This window comes from Triturus cristatus, chromosome 2_1, assembly GCF_964204655.1.
Source record: "Triturus cristatus chromosome 2_1, aTriCri1.1, whole genome shotgun sequence".
NCBI lineage: Eukaryota > Metazoa > Chordata > Amphibia > Caudata > Salamandridae > Triturus > Triturus cristatus.
Window position 1 is genome coordinate 1,082,825,161 of NC_140581.1, and position 21,048 is coordinate 1,082,846,208.

Sequence of the window (21,048 nt, forward strand, 5' to 3'; positions counted from 1 at the left end):
TTAAGCAGATGAGGGTGTAGTATTATGTATCTTTTGTAATAGTGTCTATGTATTGTGATCCTCTCTTTTTCCTCACACTTAATTATGAAAAGTCCGCAATAATGTCCAGGCGCTAAAACAGTGATATTTTACAACAGTTAGTGGGATAAATTAAAAAAGAACTGAATGGCCATATGTACAATGTACAATGTAAATCTACCTCCTTCTTGGGTTTTCAAATGTCAATCCAGGATTACCTCAATGCAGCATTACCTCAATGCAGCATGGCCAATCCGGAAGAGGAACGGGATACCCCACAGCCATGAGAATGCTGCTTTTCTGGTCTAAGCCTATGCAATTTGTTTGAGAGTTTTTGGGGTACTCTACATTGCCAAATGCAACAAAGGGGGTGATGCAATTGAGGCAGTTTTATTGGAGGAACACCTTGTGACTGTATCTACTGGGTGGCGACATTTCTAATCCGTGATCAGAGAACAGCGAGGTAAGTGAATAGACCATCCAGAAATTATGTTAATTGTCTAAAGTATTAGGGGCGTCCAAATGTACCTTAAATATTATATTGTCAGTATGTAACAACTTCCTTAATTGAAACCAGGCAGAATAAAACCTTTTCCACTCTTCCCTTTCATTTATACTTTTTTCATCTTGTGATATTTTTTGCCACAGTTTTTAGAAAAAGGAACCTGGTGTAGCCCTTTACTCTCATTGCATACCTTATAATTTAAATGTTGGGGAACTTCCTCTTTAGAAACTTTTACACACAGTACATGTTAACATCTGGTCAATACATGAGACACAGTGAGTAACTCTTCACCAATTAAAAGATTGTCAATTTACAAAAGCAAATATATATATATATATATATATATTTATATTGCAAAACAAATGACTGAATGGTTCATAATGTCTGATTTATTTTTCTTTTTTATGATAGTTTAAAAATGACAACTTATCCATGAAAAAAGGTTCATTTTGTGAAATTGTTTGTACGTTTCTGTAGAAATTCTTCAAGGCAGATCCTTCTGGGTTCCATTATTGGTGGAAAGCTTTTCTAGATCTTCCATCTTTAAGCTTTGCTCCTCCATGCCAGTACTTTTTTGGAGCAGATTCTCTTCATGATTGGTGTTTTGAGGAACTCGATCTGGTGCTACTTGACTATGGTTTCTGGTTGGTAAAATGGCATTACCAGTGGCTCTGTGAGAGTAGGTCTGCCTGGGACCTAATTCCCCAAAGCAGAGGTGAAGCTTGAAAGCTGCTTGAAAGCCACGACGGAAATTCTCATTAAAGAAGCCATAGATGATTGGGTTGACGCTACTGTTAAAAAAAGCCAACCAGTGTGCGAATGGGTAGATATAAATATTGATGATCTGAGACTGGTCCACTGTTAGATTGGCGTAGTCGGACAGCATCATCAAAGTCCACAGTGGAAGCCATGAGAGAATGAAGAGCAGAGCAATGATGATCAGCATCTTGATTACTTTCTGCTTCTTTTTGGGCACACCTTGGCGATGATCTTGGCCTCGCATGCTTCCAGATGGTCCAGCACTCTTGAAGAGAGCAATTCCAATACGAGCATACATGATAACGATGAGGGAGAGTGGAGCAAGGTAGATGTTGGCAAAAAGCACAGTTGTGTAGATTCTTCGCATTTCTGGATTCGGCCAATCTTCCCGGCACCAGTATATTGGTCCAGTTTTGTTGTGGTATCCCAGGATTACCCGAAAATTATTATCCTCTATCACATGGGACATGACTGCAGAAGGGCACATAATTGCAATCGCCAGAACCCAGATCACTGCAATGATCACGATTGCCGTGGTTATGGTAAGTTTCTGCTTAAATGGGTACACAATACATCGAAACCTGCAATGAGAAACATAATGTTAATATATTGCTTAATTATTCTCCACCTACAACAAAGAACCGACATGTAACTCCATTTGTTAAGTAACATTTTTAGCAAGGTATGAAATATTGCATATAATATATACAGAGGATTAATTTATCTTAGGATGAGCTGCAATCATCATTGTGCTGCAGCTTGCTAAGTGAGACGTGCTCAAACATCCAGACTACACAATCAACATTTTTGTGACACAGGTCCATATGTACCATTAAAAAATCTGAACGTTTCTAGTCTTTCTTGTTTGCTCACCAGACTCTATTTTTAAGGGTGTTCTGATAAAGTCTCATTTTAAATGAAGGTAGAGAACATGTTTGTTTTTGGCCCTGTGGAAAGGTTTGCCAATCACTGTGGGCCTGTAATTTTAGGACCTAAAAACACTAATGGGCAGATTGATCAATATTTCACGTGACACAATGCAGCAAGACAACTTGCTGGTCTGCGTTGTGCTGCATGAAAGGATGAGGGCAGGAATTAACCATATTTAACATTATATGGCGCATTCATGTCCTCTAATTGAACTGGTGCACTTTTGACTGCCTGGCGCCAATGCAGGCGCATTACATCATGGGGCAAGGGTGCCCGACTTGCAGGCAGGATTGTTTGTGTGCAGGAAGGGGCACCTTCCTGCACAAAAACAATCCTCTGAGGCGTTTTCCTCTCTCTATGTGTGCTGCAGAATATAGCATAAGTAGAAAGTGGGAAAATGGGGATAAATAGTGATGTCTCCTCATTACTCTTTCCTTTGGAAGGAGTAGCATTTTGATGCATTCCCGGGTCTACCACTCATGGTAAATCTGGGAATGCTCCAGAATACTATGAGTGGATGCATGGGAACACCCACGCTCTACACATGGAATGCCTCACTTGGGCAGAGTAACGCAAGGCAGTGACTTGTGCTGCCTTGTGTTACTCCAGTTTTACAAGCAACCCAGGGCCATGCAAGGTGGTACCTTGGTAAATCTGACTTTAGTGTTGCATTGGTCTTGTGTTACCTTGTGTAATGCAAGAGCGGTGCAGCACTTTGAGAAATCTGACCTTAACTTTTAAAGTAACTTTACTATTATATCACTTCAAAAGTTAAATAATATCAACATTTATTATGTACCATAGCAGAACATAGTTTTCTAAATACAGTCCCGCAAAAACATAGGAGACAAAATATTGACTACCACAATATTGTGAAGCTGTGTCTATAAGTAAGTATAACTGTGAAGTTGTTAAATTCTTAACTCCATATCTATGCACTTTGAAAAAACTGTGTTGTTATAGTTAGGTTAGAGTTTCCACAGACAGAGCATATTTTGTTTTGCTAATAACTTTGGGGCCATTTTACAAATCTGCACAAAATGTTCCCAAAAAAGGTCATCCGATTTGGCTCCCTTGTGGAAAGTTTTGTGTCAATCCATCAAGCACGGAGGGGGTTGTAAGAAAAATGGGTGAGCCCAAAAATCTTGATTTTCAAGGTAAATTCCCATTGTAAGCTTTACTGTTCGATAAAGATGAACAGGTAAACTGAATAAATCCATATTAGGCAAAAAGTTAGAGCTTTAGTCAGATAGTGTGCTTTTTGTGATTTGGTGTAAATGTGTTCAGATATTTTTGAGAATTTAACATTAAAAGAGGTGCTCGTGTTGGGCGTGAAGGTTAGGTATATCCAGTCGGTTGGTGCTTTGGGGGTCCAGGGGTATTGAAAATGTCATCAGTAGGGCATTCTCATTGGCCAAGCAAAATATTTCTTCAGTCAGTCATTTTGTTACCACTGGATTGCTACCAGTTCTGCGGTGCCTAGCAATCTTATGTCTGCTCGCAACTGATAAAAAAAATGTCGGCGCAGTAGCCAGGGCAGCTAACTCCAGAGCGCAGGGCTTGCAAGTCGATCCCCAGCGCCGGAAGCAGATCAGATCAGCTTATGTGACTCTGGGCATAGCTCACTTAGGGGCATATTAACAAGCCAGGCGATAAAATTATCGCCGCTTTAGCGGCAGAAAACTGCCGCTAAAACGGCGATAATGGGCTTGATAATATGCTCTATGGAATTCCAATTGAAGCCCATGTTAGATGCCCTTCACATCTAACATGGGTTTCAATTGGAATTCCATAGAGCATATTATCAAGCCCATTATCGCCGTTTTAGCGGCGGTTTTCTGCCGCTAACGCGGCGATAATTTTATTGCCTGGCTTGTTAATATGCCCCTTAATCTCCCCGTCAGACTCTAGTTCCTCGAGACCCTTACGGGTGATTAGTTTGTGCTTTACAAATACTGGGTTTACAAAATACTGGGTTTTACAAACGTTTTGAAACTGAAAGCCACAGCCTAATTTGAAATTTTCCTCTGCAACCCACATCAGATGCACTAAGCCTTTACCTTGGTTAACATGGAGTACTACTTGCACCCCAAATTTGACTGATTTATAAATGGTGAATATAAGTTGTATTTTGCACAAACACTTTTGACTCTAGGACATATGCTATTTCCATTCTATGCAGCCATATGGATACACACAGTTAAGTCTATGCTGTATATTGCTATAGGCTCCTTGTTAACAACTTTCTTCTTAAATTGATGTAACGGTTTATGGGGTAATGAGAGTAGCAATATCATGGATGATGGCAATTGAGATGACAAGGGGACAACTTAAAGTTAGTTTGTGAAAATAAAACTGGAGAGTTTTAGTGTTTTTTTCATTTCTAAAAGTTACTTCTCGTCTCATTTCAACACTGAAATGCAATCTCACGTTAACTCATCACCAAAACCACATTTTCATAGGAAATACATCTTTTGGATTGCTAATAACTTTAGTGCCCTTTGATAAATCTTCATCAAACATTTGCAAAAAAGCCTCCTCCACCTCAGCTCATTTATGGAAAGTTTTGGTGTGATTCATCAAGCAGGGGCCGAGAAAAAAGGGGGGTAAAACGTGTTTTCACCATCAATTTTCCATTGGAAAACTGAACAGCACTACAGAAAAAAGGATAAATGGAATCACTCCAAATTTGGCATAAAGCGAGCTCTTTACTCAAAAATCATGCTTTTTGTGATTTAGTGTAAATCAATTCAGTAGATTTTGGAGAAATTGGGGCTCAAAATTGTAGGAAATTGGGTTATTAGTTGTGTGGCCTGCACAAGTAATAGGTCCACAATCACCTTACTAGCAACCAAGCAACCCATTATAGCACTTGACTCTCTCAGAGTAGTGAGGCAGAGCAGTCCAAGGCCTACTCATGGGAGGTGGTATAGGCTAGTAATCCCCTATTCACTGACATACAATGATAACGCTCAATAAATGATTGTCCAGTCAGTTCTTTTTCTTTAGATTACACTACTAAATACTATACACTAATTTACAAATATCTATATTGGCAGATGGAAAATACCATATATGACGTTGTATAATCAATCAATTTCTTTATTCAGCAATTATGCCATGAAAGCACGTATAAAGTAAAAACTTCAGTACAAAAAAAACATTTAAAATCATCTCAGAGAATCATTTTAAAACGAATCGATGCAATAGCAGCACGACTATTAAAGTGGAAACATTATCCCTGGTGTTAACAAGCTTCACTACAAATCTGAGCTCAAAGTGAATAATAGACATAAAATTCATACAGTATCAGTCTGGTTACAAAGATACAAGCACTGGGTGCATTATAATCCCCAAACTTAGCCTAAAAATAACATTTGGCCATATTAACCCTTGCACAACTACACAATGCCAACTCTGTGACCAGTCAACTCGACATTCAGGGATAATTCCTTTCTGCCTGCGTCTCCACATATATAACAGGAAACTGGAAACAGCAAACACAATTGCAATGCTGTGTTGGATCTAAGAATCCTAGAAGCTGTACCAAAATCTATAGTCCCCATGTTACAGCACAGCAGCAGTATCCATTCCCTCCAATAGGCGTGATAGTGGGGGCAGAAAAAAACAACATGGTCGATATATTCTTTTACATCTGGGCAGAAGGGACAAGTCATGTCAAGTTCAGCAGCGGGATGTTGCAATTTGACGGTGACTGAATGAAGCAGCAAGGTCCAAATCTGAAATTTGATATGCAGGGCTTTGGTGAGGGTGGGCTCAATCACATCCAAATTCTCTCCAAAGGAGTGACATCTCTGAACTCAAGGAAGGTCAAGGAGCCCACCCTCCCTGTCCCGTGTAGCCCACCACCCACATGCCTCTAGTAGATCTTCTTAAAAAGCGACTTTGATATTCTGCATGCAGTCTCTGGATTCGTCCAAAGCTTCTCACACCCAAGCTCAGTCAAGAGGGATTTTATTAAACCAAACCATGGGATCCTAGCAGCCCCAGGGAGTTTTAGTATCTCATCTAGACCCACCCAAGGGTGGCTCTAAGTCTGCTGAGGCCCAGACCCTTCTCCAGTACAGCAGGGTTCCAAGACCTGCTCTATGTGCGAGGGGTCTGTGGCCTAATTCTAACTGGAGGGGAATGAAGGGGGTACTACGGGCAGGCTAGGGAGGAGTCATGAAAAACGATTCGCCACCAGCTCCATGTTGTTAACGTTCCCATGTCCCCATAGTTCACCTCCGTATAATGTCCCCCAAGTGCTTGTAACTTGTAAATTTGGATGGCCAGAGATATTGGCTGGCAACTGCAGCCCTAGAAGGCCCTCAGGAGGTCTACTGTGTAGTGCTCCAACCTGAGTTTGCACTTCTGTATCCATGATGCCCAACCAAAATGCTCCATGAGAGTGTACCCTAAATATTCAAATGCACAAACTCTCTCCAGTTGGACACCGTTTAGAGCCGTGTGTGGACAGGTCGTATGACAGGGGTTCAAGACCATATACTTTGTTTTGTTAAGATTAATCTTGAGCACTCTCTGGTTGCAGAAAACACCAAACTGGTCTAACAGATTTTGCATACCAATGGTGGAATATTGAGACCAGCAAGATGTAATCCGCAAACATGTTCTCCAGGACCTTCCTATTGGCCAAACTTGTGGCATCATGCTTACACAGCTCTAGTTGGGTCACCAAGTCATTAATATATTAAAGAAACAAATTTGGTGCAAGGAAGTATCCTTGTCTTACTCCCTGAGTAACTGGGATGAGCGCTGTCAATTCCCCAATGGAGCCACATCTGACCTGTGCATAGATATTCAAGTGGAGCCTACTGGTGCCATCTACAAGATATTTGGGGGCTCCCAAGCCAGTCCACAGGGCCTCCCTTGGGACAAGATCAAAAGCTGACTGAAGGTCGATGAAGTCTACGTAAAGACGACCACCTCCCATAGTGACATATTTCCAGTAAAGTAATTGCAATTGAAATACTTGGCTGGTGGTACTAGTCCCCCGCCCTAAACCCTGCTTGCAAGGGAGACAACAAGCCCACGTCCTCAATCCAATTGTGTAGTCTGTCCAGAATACTGGTAAAATACAGGACAAAATATGGACCCTGGATATCCTATCTGCTTTAAACAAATCACCTGGAACCTTGTCCCACCCTGTTGCTTTCTCTGGGGTACTCCAGCCTCTTCATTTGGCAACTTCACTGGCAGATATAGGACAAATATTCTAATAATCCTATCTGGACAAGGCCGTTCCATGTAGTACACTGTCCACACGGCTGACCACTGCTGAATCCATTGGCACAGCCGTGACCCAATCATTACAAGGAATGACATCAGTCACCCCATTCATTGTACATGCAACATTTCCTATGGCTTGCAGTTCCTCCATTACACATTCATGGTGGTCCCCCCATGTCACATGCATAGAGCCCCGAGAAATTGTCGAACCAAGTAGCTGCAGTAATGTTAAAAGTTAATGAAGCAGCGTGTTACATGCTGCTACTGGCTAAAATTTGCCAATAGAAACAATGGTCTTTCCCTTTAACTGTCATTAACAGGGCTTCCCATTTGGCTATTTCATACTCCTGCTTGGCCTTTGCTATTATAGCTTTATCAGAGGCCTTGGCTTCCTGAATTAAGGCTCTGTACCCACCTCTAATAGCATCCGTCAGGGTGCAACTGCTTAACCTACAAGCCTTGGTGTACCATGGAGCCACTTTGGTCCTTTTTGGGAGAGACAGAGGGCCATATTATCAAGGAACGGCGATAACATTATCGCCACTTTAGCGGCAGGAAACTGCTGCTAAAGCGGCGATAATGGGCTTGATAATATGCCCTTGTGAATTTCCACAGAAGCCCATGTTGACACCAGAACCAGGCTTTAGTGGCCGTTTCCGGCCGTTATAGCGGCGATAATGTTATCGCCGTTCCTTGATAATATGGCCCCTAGACTTCACCATAAACAGCTCTTTGAAGTAATAGAACATAAAATTGATAAATGCCGTTATAATCCACGCAAGAGGAAGCTACAAGTGAGTTCTCTCCCAAGGCCAACACAGGGCAGTAGCGAGTACCACATACAACTGCATCTGGATGGCCAGGGTGACTGTAATTACACTCCATCTCAACCTGTGGTGGTTACTAGTAGGTATGAGCCTTCTGTCAAATGGTTCATTGTAGTGGGATAAGATGTTAGGATACAATGGGCTCAATTTGAGATCCAGGGTGCTGTGCTTACTCTCCTGCTGCAGGATCAACTCCATATCTACTAATTGGGACCATAACCTAAAATACATAAGTATTTAGTTAATACAACTGGTACCTCCCTGACAATTAAAAGTATCCCTCCTCTCCTTATCTGAAGTTGTTCTCGCATTACCGGCTCCCAGCCCGTTGTTGAGGGCAAAGGTGTTTAATTGAAAATTCGCACCAGACCATTTTCTAATGAGCAAAGAGAGAGCCCTGGAACTGCCCACAGTTCGTCCTCTTCTCCACTGAGGATACCAGACAAAATGATGGATAGGTTGGCCTTATGTCCTTCATGTCTGCAATTATACAAACATAACGAACCCCCAAAGGAAAACTGCAAAACAATATCATTTACTTCAGATGTACAAGCCAGGGTGCTTTTAATCGAGGTTACAAGACACCCTGATGGCCGGAATTTCCCAGATGAGAAAGCTAGTCGATCAAAACTAGCTAACCCAGATCGAAATTGAGAAGTAACAGCTCCTGGAACATACAAATATCGAGTTGATCCACAAACTTACACCAATCACAGCAAGCAAGTTCATTCATAATGCCCGCAAAATTTTAGGAAATAAACTTGGCATGGATTGTGGCATAAGTCAAGTGGTTACCACTAGCAGACATACAAGGGACGGCATTCGCAGGAAATTGAGGGCCATCAACTGGGGCGTGTTGTAATATATTACCAATAACAGAAACGTTATGACCATCAAGAGCTGGGTGGAGGGGGCCATCCACTTCAAGGGGCAGAGGAGCATCAGCACGAGTACTTCCATAGCCCTTACCGAGTCAGTCGCCCTGAGCTGGACCAGGAGAGAGAGAGTCAAGGGTGAATATCTATTATCAGTGCAAACAAAACAATCTCTTGGAGCATTCTATCGGTATCATAGAATCCTTCTCCCACTCAACTGATTAGGGGGATTGGGTCTATAGAAATAACTTAGGGGCATATTATCAAGACAGGCGATAAAATTATGTACTTCTCATCTAACCTGAGCTTCAATTGGAATTCCATAGAGCATATTATCAAGCCCATTATCGCCGTTTTAGCTGCAGTTTTCTGCCGCTAAAGGGGCGATAATTTTATTGCCTGTCTTGTTAATATGCCCCCAAGAGAGACAATACCAGCAGCTGATTCAAGGTTGCCAGGCCTGCACCAGATTAAATGAGGTGAAAAGTCATGCACCTGCAATTTATTATCCTCCTCACCAGTAATATATCATCATACTCGGAAATGGAAAAGTCAATGTTCCATGCGAGCCAATGGCAAACTTTAGTCTTCAATTTCAGGTATTGGTATGATTCATCCTTACCAAAGGATAGTGGCTATATTCCAACCAAGACCGCCAAATAGGGACAACAGTCAGGAGGCAGAGTCAAGTCCAGCTGGGAGTGAGTGAGTGGAATTATGTTGTGAGTTTTGCTGTGACCTTTGCTCCTGTGAACGGAGTCTATTTACGCAATTGACACCGGCGTGTCCTTGTTCCGCGAAACCAACGGAACCACATCTTATTATGGGCAAGGGCCCTACCCCATGGATTGGAGTGGATGGATTTGCGGTCGAAGCAGGTGGCTCGGTGGGCAACAGTGATCTCCGTTCTGCCAGTCAGTTTGTGTTAATGTGTCTGACCCCAGCGTTGGAGGATAGTTAACCAAGGGGTTGCATGGGTGCGGGGGGTGCCAGAAGAAGATTTAACTTAGAAGTTAATATCCGAATGTCCTCTTCCAGGGCACATACCTGTCCACTAGAGGTGCAATTAAAGAAGTCACAATAGATTTGACTTGAACCATGGCGTTTTCTCAAACCAAATTAGTGCTCCATCTCTTTCACTATAGCTGGTCATTAGTGACATCTCAGCCTGCGGTGGACTTGGGCCTGTTAGTTTGCATGAGCTGGTAGAGGAATGAGCGGTAGACACCTGCTTGTTGGAGTGGCCAAGGACGGACCCTTGCTTGGTTTTCCTCTTCTTATGGCTGACGATTCAGAAAGACTAATGTTCGCATGCACATACAAGGAGGGCAACCTATCTATGGTCGGCAGGCAAACTAAACTAGTGACCCCGGGGTGGATGAACTGCAACAACTTCCAGAGGCCATCTCAGGGGATTCTAACGGCTGTGGTGACCCACTCGGTGTGAGGATGCTATGCCCCACCCCATATCAAGGGACAGGCGCCTCTCCATCAAATCAATTTCCTTGGCACCTACGCTCACTGACCAGGCCAGAAACGAGTCCAACATATTGGCAATTTGGGGTTTGCCAGTGGTGCTGTTCTTCCCTCCAACCAGTTTACTCTTGCCATTGGCTCTTAACCAAGTAGTAACAAGAGGGACAGTCCCTGACACCAAAATAGTGCAGTCAGAATAAACTCACCAGGATTGATGAGGATCAGCATTCCAAAAAACCAAATGGGATGGCCCAGTGCAGCTTCTTCCAAGTGATGATGGGCAAAGACGGGTCCAGTCTTGGTCCGGTCTTCTCCCAGGCAAAAACCTAGGTGTGTTCTGCGCTGTGGGAAGCGGTCCACACAAATGAGTCTGTCAGGAAGTCTCTTGCCCCACCTAGCACCACCGGCAATCTTAGGGATGAAATTCCACTCCAACACCACCAAATGCCAAAGGGAAGTGCAAGCAGGGAACCGCCAACTGAGGAACCTGTGCTGCGGGAAGCAGCGCTAATACGTGTGTCAGGTAGCCTTCTGCTCTGCCTAGAAATGAATGGAAATCTGGGAAAGAAAGTCCCTCACCAGTGCTACCAAATATCAAAGTGAAGTGCGGGTAGGAAACCTCCAACTGAGGAACTAAAAGGGTCACACAAACATATCAAGTGAGTCTATGTGTTTTGTCAGGGTTCAAGATCAACAAACCACATGTTAAGATAATCATCTTGTACTTAAATCATATTTTCAAAAATAATAATCCTACATGAATGCACGTATTAATACTAATAAAACATATATAATGGGAGCAGTAATCATTAGAAGAACCAGTACATTGTTTATAAGGAGTAAAATCTGTGATTATGTATTTATTTTGTACATTGTTATCCATTAATCCTTAATTATAAAAGCAACCCCAAGACAACATTACATTGTAATTCACTGAGCCATTGGAGAGCACTTCATGACATTTATTTGTCTTAACCACCTTCGGGCTTCCAAGCCATAAAGACTGTAACCATATACATAGCCCCTAGGAGAAACAGCACTGATACCTGTAGAGAAAAATCTCCAGCCTCAGTAGTGCTTACAAATGGGATGCAAATACTGGGGAATTGAATGTTTTGGAGTCCTCCCCAACTTAGGGTGGAGACTACTCAAAGCTATCTTAGGGAAAGCTACATCTTTCCCGATATTGTTGGTTGTGACCTCACCGTCTGGGGGCCACCGCAAGGGGAGAAACAACCAGAATAAAGCATAAACAATCAGGCCCACAGTACATTATGAGGTGCTCCTTCAGGAGTAGTGAATATTTTATTATTAGCTGTCCCGCTTAGCCGGGGGAGCCGCAGTTGTGGTTTTCTTGTTTTAAGGAGTGCCCGGTACCAGCTGGGTACCCCGCACCTGGTTCATGTTGGGGGGGGGTAGCCCAGAGAGTCCAAGCCTGTATGCCCATCCTGCTCCCTGCTCAGACCACACTCTCCTGTGCAGCTACGGGAGCCGGAAAGGTCTATCTGCCTGCCCGCTTCTGTGGGCAGGCGCTGGAGTCTGTGGCAGCCTCCTGCTCCCCCAGACACAGGCATGGGGAGTGGGGCAGGCTGTCCATGGCTGGGGCGAGCGATGGTGCTCCCCCCATCATTTTAGCATGCCCAGGTCAGGGATGGGGTCCAGGCCCCTTCAAGAAGTGCGCCCAGCGGATGGGGTCCCTGGGCACTTGAAAGGGTAAAGGAAGGGAGCACCATGCACAACCCCTCCCTGGTGCATGAATATAAAAATATCTTGGCGCCACCCCGTGGGCCCTGCCCCACCTCCGGGGAAAATGAAGAAATGGCAGGAGAGCCCCATGCGCTTTGTTGCCAGAGAAGGGTCGCCAAACTTCAAAATGCCATAACTCAGGCCTGTTGGGCCGATTTGGATGATCCTGGGCTCATTTTACTCCAGGTGGTGAACTCTGTCCACCAGTGGCAGCTGCAGCCACCCTCAACCTCCAAAGTGGTGCAGTCCTCAAGGATCTGGTTCTCCAGGCTCCATGCTCCAGCTCTCTTCCTGATCTTGGTTTCTGGGTGCAAGTAGTCCAGGGCTTTCCACCAACTGATCCTCAGGGCAGATAAGGGGGTCAGCCTCACTAGCCCTTGGGGAGACCCACAGGTCCTTGGGTCAACTGGGCAACATTCTTCGTCCTAAGTGGGGTTTAAGGGCTTCCTTCATCCAGTTCTCCATGGTGGTCCAAATATCCAGCATAAAAAGTCACTGGCAAGAGAGAGTCTCCCCCTTGTGCACAAGTTTCTATGGGTGAAAGGAAGGTTCCAGAAGTCAGAAAGCCCTGGCCAATCCTAGGGGGCTTTGTCACCTCTCCACCCCTATCCCAACCTTCCTTCACGACATGCTGGGACAGTTCAAAGCGATGTCATCCAGGAGTCAATGGTCATATCTGCCCCTGGGATCTCAGCTTCGCCCCACACTTGACATCACTGCCAGGGCCGTGCACACCAAAAGATCAAAGGAAGCCCCCCCCCCCCCGGGTTTGCTCCAGTTGTCTGGGCACACACTGTTTTCAGTGGGCTTTGGCAGGCCCATCTCTGGTACAGTGACAGCTGAGTTATTGATGCAGATCATTTCGCCCACTACTACTACAGGAGCTGGGTGAAGTGCTGTTAATTGCTCTTTTTCTGTAGGGAGGATTTTGTTCCTGGTGCTGGAGAGAAATGCAAATAACTGGGCACAGCAAGGTGACAAAATGCCTGGGCTCTGATCCTGAGATGAGCCAGAGAAATAAAAAAACTCTAGATGACCCATAAAGTGCACAGATATCATTTTGGAAGTTACATAATTTATTTTCTCACACCCCAATTTGCCGTCCGCACACATGTAAAAAGCCAAGTGCCCCTTACCCTTGCTGCGGCAGTATCTTAAAAGTGAGACACTGGTGCTAAACAGGCACAGTCCGTTTGCCAGACAATTTCGGTGGGTGAGTCACCTGTAGTTAGACTCAGCCACAGTAAAAAAAATGTCCAAAACCAGGCAATCCAAAAAGCAAAAAATCCAGGTATAGTGAATGGGTGGAACCCAATTGTAAAACAAAATGTATGTACATTTCAGGCTACGGAGAATCTGCAGACCCAACAGATCAACGGATTAGATCCAATTAGCTATGGTCAACATCAACAAAGATATTGAGGCAGCTATTTTAGGACTCGGTGACTCAGTCCCCTGTCTTTAAAAAACATATAGGAAGGCAAGGTAGGGCTTTCTGGACTCTCCAGGCCTGGTGGGGGTCCCAGAGAGACAACCATTTAGCCAAATGTAATTTCTTTTCTAACACGTGGAGCCAAGGTTTTGTGGTAAAAAATAAAAACAAGGGCGGACTCCCGCCCTTTTTAATGATCATCTCCCTGGGATGGTGGTATGCCAGGGGGGTCTGTGCATTGGTAATTAATTTTACCACTCTCCTGAAGCCACCCAATAGCCACTGGGACCCCATCTGCTGGGGCTCATCATATGGTTTACTGGGTTTTTGAGTGGGGAGTGTGGGGCCCAGGGCCTGATGCATACAAGTGGCATGCAGACCTCATCCCCTAGGACACTATATTTCCCTGTCTGCCAGAGTGCGGGCAGGGAAAGTGTCATTGCTCCCACAGTGTGGGTGGGAGCATAAAAGTATCACCATGCACTGCTTAATATGACCTCACATATTACATCAATCATGATATGTTCTATGACATCATTGATAACATTACTGATGATATCTGAATTTACATCATTGATGACAGCGCTATGCATGGCAGGGTGCATGTGAGATGTGAGGGCTATGACAGGATCCTCACACACTCTACTCCAAGTGCCCTTTTAAGATATGGTGCTGTGTGCAGGTGGGAAAAGGCAGCAAAGGTAAGTGCTAATATGCACAGCCAGTATTCAGAGAACTTCAGGCAGCCATGGGAAGATATCACTGTGCTGGTCAGTAAGTAATTTTCTGAGTCTCCTTCATTTGCCATGGAATTCTGCTGCCAAAATTATTCTGCTATCATTGTTTCCCTTACTTAGCTAGAATGAAATGTTCATTCATTTTGAGAAATTGTGCCTTTTCAACATTGAGCCAATTGCATTAAAATTGAAATTATATTATTTGTATTCAGTAATGTGCAATATCCTTTAAGTGCTTCTAATGCCATACTATATTATGAATTGAAACATTAGTTGCTTCTAAGCTGGCAGGACACCTTAACTTTGACCCTGAAGTAATTTGCATAATCATTGATTTGGGAAATTCATCTAAGGAGAGTGGAGTATATTTCATCTCCTGAGTCATCCCTGACAGTTGGAGTGCCATTTTGGACCCGAAGTCAATCAACACAGTTTTTTTCAGATTCCACAGTCTTTTCCATATACATTTATCACCTGCTCTGAGCAGGTGAAAACTGTCTGCAGATTTCTCAGTGGCTTTGCCTGGTGCATTTTAGCACCTGGAAATCCAGGCCTGGAGTTTCCAATTGGTAATACTGGCTGCAGGAAAACTGCGTTACTTAGAAACACCCCAGGCCTATTGACGTACTTGTAATGCAGTGCAGTGCAGCAAGCTATCTTTTTGCGCTACATGACAGGTACAGGGCAGGAATGTGCCATTTTAAAGGCAATATCGCACGTTCCAGCCTTTTCACCTGCACTGGCGCCCTTTTCGCAGCCTAGCCAGAGACATCTTAAGAGTTTTGGGGGCCCGGGGCAAATGTGTTTTGGGGGCCTCTGTTTGGAACAGCATTACATTTATGATCCCATTTCAGCTCTTTCAAGCCCTCTGTGGCCAGGTCACTAAGCGAGCACAGCCAAATTCTAAATGTGTTTACATCTAATATTTGGGGATAGTGACGTGTTTTCAATATTGTAACACAGCAGCAACTCACTAACACTACTACAAATAATCTCTGTGACACTCTTCCATTTCTTAAATGTGAGGTACCTTTTTAAGCTAAAAGAATTTTTTTATGGATTTTGCATTAAACAAACACATTTCTCTGCAAAATGTCTGTAGTAGACTCTCTCACATCACCCACATTAAAAAAATTAAGTAAATCAACATTTAAAACAATCTTTTTAAGAACTATTAAATGTCATCAAGGAAAGATTATCTGCAGAACAGAGATGGTTCTATCAGGGGGCCCCCAGAAAGGTTGAAGTACTGGGCCAGAGTCCACTTTGCCCATGCCTTAAAACGTCTACGAGCCTAGCGCCAAAGCAGGCACCCTTGCACCATGATGCAAGGGTGCCTGCAGGATTGTTTTTGTGCAGGAAGGTACTTCACAAAAACATTCCTGAGAGGCATATTCCTCTTTTTATGTACGTTGCAGAATGCAATATACATAGAAAAAAAAGGAAACAAGAAGAAATAAAGATATTTCTCCTCGTTACGCCTTACCTGAGAAGGCGCATCGTTTTGGGGCATTCCGAGGTCTACCAGTTCTGTTAAATCTGGGAATGCATCAAAATCCATAGGAGTTCTGTGGGAACACCCACTATACATGGAAAGCCTTCCCAAGGCTGAATAAGGCAACACAGTGCTGCGTTGCCTTACTCCAGATTTATGGAGCCATTCAGGGCAACGCAAATAATCACTTATAAGGTTTTCATTCTTGCACCACGACACATGGTGCAGGAGCGAACCAAACCTTCTTATAAATAGGCCCCCCTTAAGTGATATTAATGGAGGACTGCACTCTATCAACTTGCAATGAGGGCCACAGACATCTGTAGTCCTGCTATTGTACTGCAAACAATCATTCCAAGCAAGATTAGAAATGTAGGAGTGTTTTAGATATGAATATGATTTCAGACAAAAGTGTGGAAAGCAGTGGTTCATTTTCAGCTTCTGCGTTCATTGCAAACAGAGCAAAAGAGATTAAATCATCGGCATCCAGCATCCAGCATTTCAGCAATAGACTCACAATCAACCAATAGTCAGTAAAAATACCCCAGGAAAAAAAAGGTTGAAAATAATGAAGAAGAAATGTAAACAACGGAATGTAATGTGTTTGAAAAATGTTGTGCAAAATCCTGTAATGTTATTAAAAAGTAATGCCCAAAGGGAGTTCAATCTAAACCTGAGGGCCATTTCCGAAGTAAGGGGCATATTATCAAGCATGGCGTTACAATTATCGCCGCTTTAGCTAAAGCGGCGATAATGGGCTTGAAAATATGCCGCAGAGAATTCCAATAGAAGCCCATGTTGACACCAGAACATGGGCTTCTAAGGGAACTTCAAAATGCCATAACTCAGGCCTGTTGGGCCGATTTGGATGATCCTGGGCTCATTTTACTCCAGGTGGTGAACTCTGTCCACCAGTGGCAGCTGCAGCCACCCTCAACCTCCAAAGTGGTGCAGTCCTCAAGGATCTGGTTCTCCAGGCTCCATGCTCCAGCTCTCTTCCTGATCTTGGTTTCTGGGTGCAAGTAGTCCAGGGCTTTCCACCAACTGATCCTCAGGGCAGATAAGGGGGTCAGCCTCACTAGCCCTTGGGGAGACCCACAGGTCCTTGGGTCAACTGGGCAACATTCTTCGTCCTAAGTGGGGGTTAAGGGCTTCCTTCATCCAGTTCTCCATGGTGGTCCAAATATCCAGCATAAAAAGTCACTGGCAAGAGAGAGTCTCCCCCTTGTGCACAAGTTTCTATGGGTGAAAGGAAGGTTCCAGAAGTCAGAAAGCCCTGGCCAATCCTAGGGGGCTTTGTCACCTCTCCACCCCTATCCCAACCTTCCTTCACGACATGCTGGGACAGTTCAAAGCGATGTCATCCAGGAGTCAATGGTCATATCTGCCCCTGGGATCTCAGCTTCGCCCCACACTTGACATCACTGCCAGGGCCGTGCACACCAAAAGATCAAAGGAAGCCCCCCCCCCCCCGGGTTTGCTCCAGTTGTCTGGGCACACACTGTTTTCAGTGGGCTTTGGCAGGCCCATCTCTGGTACAGTGACAGCTGAGTTATTGATGCAGATCATTTCGCCCACTACTACTACAGGAGCTGGGTGAAGTGCTGTTAATTGCTCTTTTTCTGTAGGGAGGATTTTGTTCCTGGTGCTGGAGAGAAATGCAAATAACTGGGCACAGCAAGGTGACAAAATGCCTGGGCTCTGATCCTGAGATGAGCCAGAGAAATAAAAATTCTAGATGACCCATAAAGTGCACAGATATCATTTTGGAAGTTACATAATTTATTTTCTCACACCCCAATTTGCCGTCCGCACACATGTAAAAAGCCAAGTGCCCCTTACCCTTGCTGCGGCAGTATCTTAAAAGTGAGACACTGGTGCTAAACAGGCACAGTCCGTTTGCCATACAATTTCGGTGGGTGAGTCACCTGTAGTTAGACTCAGCCACAGTAAAAAAAATGTCCAAAACCAGGCAATCCAAAAAGCAAAAAATCCAGGTATACTGAATGGGTGGAACCCAATTGTAAAACAAAATGTATGTACATTTCAGGCTACGGAGAATCTGCAGACCCAACAGATCAACGGATTAGATCCAATTAGCTATGGTCAACATCAACAAAGATATTGCGGCAGCTATTTTAGGACTCGGTGACTCAGTCCCCTGTCTTTAAAAAACATATAGGAAGGCAAGGTAGGGCTTTCTGGACTCTCCAGGCCTGGTGGGGGTCCCAGAGAGACAACCATTTAGCCAAATGTAATTTCTTTTCTAACACGTGGAGCCAAGGTTTTGTGGTAAAAAATAAAAACAAGGGCGGACTCCCGCCCTTTTTAATGATCATCTCCCTGGGATGGTGGTATGCCAGGGGGGTCTGTGCATTGGTAATTAATTTTACCACTCTCCTGAAGCCACCCAATAGCCACTGGGACCCCATCTGCTGGGGCTCATCATATGGTTTACTGGGTTTTTGAGTGGGGAGTGTGGGGCCCAGGGCCTGATGCATACAAGTGGCATGCAGACCTCATCCCCTAGGACACTATATTTCCCTGTCTGCCAGAGTGCGGGCAGGGAAAGTGTCATTGCTCCCACAGTGTGGGTGGGAGCATAAAAGTATCACCATGCACTGCTTAATATGACCTCACATATTACATCAATCATGATATGTTCTATGACATCATTGATAACATTACTGATGATATCTGAATTTACATCATTGATGACAGCGCTATGCATGGCAGGGTGCATGTGAGATGTGAGGGCTATGACAGGATCCTCACACACTCTACTCCAAGTGCCCTTTTAAGATATGGTGCTGTGTGCAGGTGGGAAAAGGCAGCAAAGGTAAGTGCTAATATGCACAGCCAGTATTCAGAGAACTTCAGGCAGCCATGGGAAGATATCACTGTGCTGGTCAGTAAGTAATTTTCTGAGTCTCCTTCATTTGCCATGGAATTCTGCTGGCAAAATTATTCTGCTATCATTGTTTCCCTTACTTAGCTAGAATGAAATGTTCATTCATTTTGAGAAATTGTGCCTTTTCAACATTGAGCCAATTGCATTAAAATTGAAATTATATTATTTGTATTCAGTAATGTGCAATATCCTTTAAGTGCTTCTAATGCCATACTATATTATGAATTGAAACATTAGTTGCTTCTAAGCTGGCAGGACACCTTAACTTTGACCCTGAAGTAACTTGCATAATCATTGATTTGGGAAATTCATCTAAGGAGAGTGGAGTATATTTCATCTCCTGAGTCATCCCTGACAGTTGGAGTGCCATTTTGGACCCGAAGTCAATCAACACAGTTTTTTTCAGATTCCACAGTCTTTTCCATATACATTTATCAACTGCTCTGAGCAGGTGAAAACTGTCTGCAGAATTCTCAGTGGCTTTGCCTGGTGCATTTTAGCACCTGGAAATCCAGGCCTGGAGTTTCCAATTGGTAATACTGGCTGCGGGAAAACTGCGCAACTTAGAAACACCCCAGGCCTATTGACGTACTTGTAATGCAGTACAGTGCAGCAAGCTATCTTTTTGCGCTGCACTGCATGACAGGTACAGGGCAGGAATGTGCCATTTTAAAGGCAATATCGCACGTTCCTGCCTTTTCACCTGCACTGGCGCCCTTTTCGCAGCCTAGCCAGGGACATCTTAATAGTTTTGGGGACCCGGGGCAAATGTGTTTTGGGGGCCTCTGTTTGGAACAGCATTACATTTATGATCCCATTTCAGCTCTTTCAAGCCCTCTGTGGCCAGGTCACTAAGCGAGAACAGTCAAATTCTAAATGTGTTTACATCTAATATTTGGGGATAGTGACGTGTTTTCAATATTGTAACACAGCAGCAACTCACTAACACTACTACAAATAATCTCTGTGACACTCTTCCATTTCTTAAATGTGAGGTACCTTTTTAAGCTAAAAGAATTTTTTTAATGGATTTTGATTTAAACAAAATAAAGTTAATCAACATTTAAAACAATCTTTTTAAGAACTATTAAATGTCATCAAGGAAAGATTATCTGCAGAACAGAGATGGTTCTATCAGGGGGCCCCCAGAAAGGTTGGGGTCCTGGGCCAGAGTCCACTTTGCCCATGCCTTAAAACGTCTACGAGCCTAGCGCCAAAGCAGGCACCCTTGCACCATGATGCAAGGGCGCCTGCAGGATTGTTTTTGTGCAGGAAGGTACTTCACAAAAACATTCCTGAGAGACATATTCCTCTTTTTATGTACGTTGCAGAATGCAATATACATAGAAAAAAAAGGAAACAAGAAGAAATAAAGGGGCAGATTTATGAGCCCCTAGTGCCTCATTTACGCCGCCGTTGCGTCACTTTTGTGACGCAGCGGCGGCGCAAATCCTGCGCCATGATACGGGGTATTTACAACGTGACGCATCTGGGAGATGCGTCACGTTGTAAAGCCCTGCGCCAGCAGTAGGCGTACCTGTGCAGGGGGGGGCGTTCCGTCGCAGGAACGCCTCCTAAAAGTGGCTGAGTGAAATCACTTTTAAGCCCATGCTGCGTCAAAACCCTGCGCCTGCTTGAAGCAGGTGTAAGGATTGACGCAGCATTGTAATGATAGGGCACCCCCGAGCCTTGCTGGAGCTGCGTCGCGCTTGCGACGCAACTCCAGCAATGTGCTGCCTTTCCGACAGGAGATGCGTCACGCATCTGCCCATCCGAGTGCCACGGTGTGCCGCATTGTAAATGCGGCGCATCAATGGTGGCGCACGGGTGGGCAGATGCGTCGCAACTCTTCTGGCGCATCTCTGCTGATTAGCAGAGATGCGCCAGACGTCATAAATCTGCCCCAAAGATATTTCTCCTTGTTACGCCTTACCTGAGAAGGCGCATCATTTTGGGGCATTCCGAGGTCTACTAGTTCTGTTAAATCTGGGAATGCATCAAAATCCATAGGAGTTCTGTGGGAACACCCACTATACGCACATGGAAAGCCTTCCCAAGGCTGAATAAGGCAACACAGTGCTGCGTTG

At 44.3% G+C, this 21,048-nt stretch overlaps 1 protein-coding gene across 1 annotated transcript in view; it reads right to left on the bottom strand.

Annotated features, from left to right (window-relative positions):
- Positions 1-980: 980 nt before the first annotated feature.
- The window catches only part of NPFFR2 (neuropeptide FF receptor 2), a 211,885-nt gene continuing 191,817 nt past the window's right edge, over positions 981-21,048 (bottom strand). The window contains exon 3 of the mRNA XM_085640853.1: positions 981-1,863. Within this exon, the coding sequence (XP_085496979.1) occupies positions 1,008-1,863 (856 nt within the window). The 3' untranslated portion in view covers positions 981-1,007. The remainder of the gene's footprint in view (positions 1,864-21,048) is intronic.